Source organism: Microtus oregoni, unplaced genomic scaffold (genome assembly GCF_018167655.1).
Source record: "Microtus oregoni isolate MIOR12 unplaced genomic scaffold, Mior012 000011F_ref0000422, whole genome shotgun sequence".
Classification (NCBI taxonomy): domain Eukaryota; kingdom Metazoa; phylum Chordata; class Mammalia; order Rodentia; family Cricetidae; genus Microtus; species Microtus oregoni.
In genome coordinates this window covers 286,624-291,413 of record NW_024543070.1, presented here as the reverse complement: position 1 = coordinate 291,413, position 4,790 = coordinate 286,624, and the positions used below count along the sequence as shown (strand labels likewise).

At 40.1% G+C, this 4,790-nt stretch overlaps 1 protein-coding gene across 1 annotated transcript; it reads right to left on the bottom strand.

Moving 5' to 3' along the window:
* Nucleotides 1-2,455: 2,455 nt before the first annotated feature.
* On the bottom strand, nt 2,456-3,347 carry LOC121453385 (40S ribosomal protein S4, X isoform-like). Its single transcript, XM_041660124.1, has one exon. It carries the CDS (start codon nt 3,332-3,334, stop codon nt 2,543-2,545), a length of 792 nt encoding a protein of 263 aa, XP_041516058.1. The 5' UTR covers nt 3,335-3,347; the 3' UTR covers nt 2,456-2,542.
* Nucleotides 3,348-4,790: the final 1,443 nt, after the last annotated feature.

The following is a 4,790-nucleotide window of genomic DNA, read 5'->3' as shown; positions in this document are numbered from 1 at the left end:
GGGTGCACCCACACACTAAGACAATGGGGATGTTCTATTGGGAACTATTTAGTCTTTTACGTGGTAGTTAGAGGCCTGGGGAGGTGACTCAGTGGTAAAACACTTGCTGTATAAGCATGAGGGCTTCTGTTTGGATCCTCAGCTCCCACAGAGTAGCTGGGAATGGTAGCATGCACATGGGTAATCCCATTGCTCTTATAGACACAGAGAAGGCAGAGGTGAAACGTCCCCAGATATTTGCAGGCTAGATAGACTGGCGGCAAGAGGCAACAAAGAAATGCTGCTTCAGAGTAGGTGGAAGGTGAGGAGTGACTCCTGATTACCCTCTGATCGCCACGTACTACTCATGTCGCACACATTTCCATACACGCACACACGTACACACAAATACACACAATTAAAAAAACGTAATAGTAACTAGCCTCTTCCAGCCATATTAATGGCAGTCATAAATTATCTCCATAGCTAGACAGTTGTGTTGGTTCAAATTTTATTTAGTGAAACATGCATTCGTTTATTTAATATCATCAACATAGCAATGTATTTTTGGTGATGCAGAAACACGTACTAGTGGGTATAATCTCTGATTCACAAAGATAAAAAATAGGTATGTATAAACATATGATGTTGTCTTATTGTTTACATAACATATTAACATATTCCTTTTTCATTCCTGCTTTTGATGCATACCAAGGTTGCTTCTATGTGGATCCACCTTGTTTGTTGAACTGTTATGTGATACTTCACAAAATGTACTTATTAAATTTACAATAATTCACTGAATGAACACCAAGGGTTCTTGTATTTTTTTCATATTACAAAACGTAAGCATCTCTCTTTAAAAAATCACATTATGTTCTTTGACTGATGAACCTATTTTCTCTATCGTATCTTCAACTTCTGAGATTCTCTCTTCCATCTCTTATATTCTGTTGGTTATCCTTGAATCTGTAGTTACTGTTCATTTACCCAGCTTTTTTATTTTCAGAATTCCCTCGGTTTGTGTTTTCTTTAATGTTCAAGTCTTGAACTGTTTTTTTAATTGATTGACTTTTTTTTAAGAGATACTTTGTTTTCTTCCAAGTGTTTATTTGTCTTTTCCTCTATTTCTTTAAGGGAATGTTTCATTTCTTCTTTAAAGGTCTCTATCATCTTCATAAAGTTATATTTAAGGTCATTTTCTTCTGCTTCTTCTGGGTTTAGGATGTTTAGGTCTTCCTGTTTTAGGATCACAAGGTTCTGATTTTGTCATATTGCTCTCTATGTTGTTGAATGCATTCTTGCATTGGTGCCTACCCATCTCTTCCTCCAATTGGTGCAGGCAGTGTCTTTGCCTCTTGGTATAACCCTTGCAGTCTTTCTGTGTCTCAGGGATCCTTTCTTGGACCAATCGTTGAGTCTTAGGGAGTTGTTCTTGGTCTGTTCTGTGCAGGCACTGCCTGTGTCTCAGAGAGCAGCTGAGATTGCAGGGGATGGGTGGGTTTGTGGGTGGAGCGGGGCTTGTAGATTATGGGATCCAATGTGGGGAAGATGGGGCAGCGGGCCTGGAGGAGGCTTACAAACTGGCTGGTTAGTACAGCTGAGATGGGTGGGGGAAGGGTCTAGGGTTTTGCCTTGAAGCCCAGGGCATAGAGACTGGGCTGTCCAGTTGGGGGGCTGGGCACTCACCTCTGTGCAGCTGCAGCCTGTGTCCCAGAAAACCACTAAGGACAAGAGGGATGGGTGGGTTTGGGGGTGAGGTAGGACTTGTAGATTACAAGGTCCAATGTGGGGGTGTTGGAGCAACCTGCCTGCAGGAGGCTTGTTCCAGGATCTAGAGCCCAGAGACTGGGCTGTACAGTTGGGAGACTGGTCACTCTCCTCTTGATCCACTCTGTGCAGTCCCTGTTGGTGTTCCCCAAAAGTCATGCTTGGTCTGCTCTGTTCAATAGCAGTCTGTGTCCCTGTGTTATTATTTTCTAAGAGTGAAATCTCTAGGAAGATACTGACACATTATAATGTTGTAATCACTGCAAATCATAGTCTAAGAAGACTTGAAACACCCCCTCAATAATTATAATGATCACCTTTTTTTATATCTTCTCCATCTCTAAGTGTATCTATAATTCATTAACATTTTCTTTGTTGGTGTATCAGGATCTTATTAGAATGTCTGCTACTTCATTTGAGTTATGTAATTTGACCCATAGGGTCTTCTATATGAATAAACTTCTCATTTGCTATCAGTGCTTAAGAGTACTTGCGCTGTCTACTTTCATCCAACAACACAAGAACGCAGTAAGCTTTCACTTCTTTATATTTTCTGGGTTTTGTTGTTTTTGAAGCAAACATTATACCAGAATTATCTTGAACTTTCCTCCTAAATTGCTGATTTTTATTACTTATTAATATTTTAAAATGTGTTCAAATTTTTTTTTTTTTTTTTTTTTTTTTTTTTTTTTTTTTTTTAGTTTTCATCTTGCTGTTTAATCTAGCACGTTGCCTAGAAAGGCTTGTTAGCAAGAGTACAAATACGTCTCCAGCATGTCTCTTAGAGACCGGTTCACCCACTGCTCTGTTTGGCCGCTAGCCTCTTGTCTCTCTCTTCAGCAATTGTGAGGCGGATTCCTTTTCCTCGGGGAAGAGAAATCCATGGTTTGTTGCCCTTGCCAATAACAAAAATGTTGGAAAGCCGGGTGGCAAAGCTGTTGCCATTGGCATCTTTCACATGGACCACATCAAAAGAGCCGGGATGTCTCTCTCTGTTGGTGATCACACCAATTCTTCCCAAGTTAGCACCCCCAGTCACCATACACAGGTTACCAGTGTCAAACTTGATGAAGTCGGTTATCTTGCCCGTATCCAAATCAATCTGAATGGTGTCATTCACCTTGATGAGGGGATCAGGGTAGCGAATAGTGCGAGCATCATGGGTCACCAGATGTGGGATTCCTTTTGTGCCCACAAAGATCTTTCTCACTTTGCACAACTTGTACTTGGCCTCCTCAGGTGTAATACGATGAACGGCAAAGCGACCCTTGGTGTCATAGATCAGACGGAAGTTCTCTCCAGTTTTGTCAATGCTGATGACATCCATAAACCCATCAGGGTAGGTTATATCGGTCCTGATTTTGCCATCAATCTTAATGAAGCGCTGCATGCAGATCTTCTTCACTTCATCGCCAGTCAGGGCATACTTAAGCCTGTTCCTCAGGAAAATGATCAGAGGCAGACATTCCCTCAGCTTGTGAGGGCCAGTGGACGGACGAGGCACAAACACGCCGGTTAGTTTATCCAGCATCCAATGCTTTGGAGCTGCTACACGCTTCAGATGTTTCTTGGGACCACGAGCCATGGCTGCGCTGGGAACGGAAAGAGACTCGCCTTCTTCCGGTGAGCGAAGAAAAAAAAGAATGTGTTCAAATTTTATGTTTTAAAATTCAATATTCTGTGACATCTCTTAACCAAACTGCTATTAACTTTTTGTTGGAATGTTTTTTATGTTTTTCAGGAGATTTATGCTTGGGATATTTACTAATCTTTGGGTGTCCAAAGGAAATTTTTATCTTAATCTTTCAATTTAATGTTAGATTAAATATAAAAACAAAAGTCACTTTCATGGAGTCTGTCCCAAGGTCAGTATGGGAAGTTTCCAAGCTCTCATTCTCTCACCTAATCAAGTAAATATCTACAAAAAAAAAAAAAAAACAAGCTGTGTGAAATCTTGGGAAAAGATCCACAGCAACTAAACAACCAACCAGTGAAGAAACAGGGACACCTTACATGATGGGAGATGTCGTGATTCAGCCTTGTTTATCTGCCCCTTCCCCACGACTGGCACTTGCTTGATTTTTTGACCTTGCTGATATGCTAAGAGACTGATTTCTGAATCACATCGCTCAGTGCACAGACAGAGATGGCCTAGTTTGAATTTCATGTTGGTGGCCACAACACAGTGGCACGTACTGTATCTTGGGAAAACTGCAGGGTGAGTACAGACTCACGGATACCTTGAGGCAAGAGATTACAGGAAGAAAAATATGATAGAGCATCTAACATTTCAAGAAACAGGTGAGAGATACTCTTCAGGGAATTAACTTTAAAAGACAACCCTGTATATAAAGAAACTAGTAAGAAAAACACACATACAAACCCATGGAGGACACATGCCCAACACGGACTCGAGAAGACAAAAACCTTTATACCAGGCTGATGATGCCCTATGCAGGGTCACTCTCCAAAAACTGAAAAACGTGCTTTCAGATCAACCAATCAAATGCTGAAGTTTTAGCAAAATATTACAAAGCATAAAATAAATAAATAATAATAAAAATCATGGAACCAGGGTAGATAAAGAGAAAGGAAGCAAACAAAAGAAAAGCCTCACGTCATATTAAAAAAAAAAGACCCAATAGTAGTAGTTCTAGAGATGAACAATACATCTGGTTAAAAACTTCAAATTAGGAATTCAAGAATATTTAGTAGGCAGAAACCAAACTGAACTTGAAGACAAGTTCTATGGCAATAACAAAAGAAGATAGGCAGAATCTAGGAGACTCATGAGTAACCATTAAACAGGCCAGTCACTGTGCTATAGAAGATACAAAAAGAGAAAGCAGAAGAGATGTTTGAAAAAAATGATTTCTTAAACATCACAGATTTGAAGATGTCAACTCCATGCCAATAAATTTAGAAGACTACATTGATCTACATTAATTTGAGCTTGTCAGAAGTCAAGACAATGAGGCTTAAAAGCAGCAGGAGAAAAGGTAAAGATGTGTCATGATAATCAGCAAACAGGATTGTTCAGC

Bases quoted from the DNA above. Each gene is read 5' to 3' on its own strand.
- LOC121453385 (XM_041660124.1), bottom strand. From the start codon at position 3,334: ATGGCTCGTGGTCCCAAGAAACATCTGAAGCGTGTAGCAGCTCCAAAG.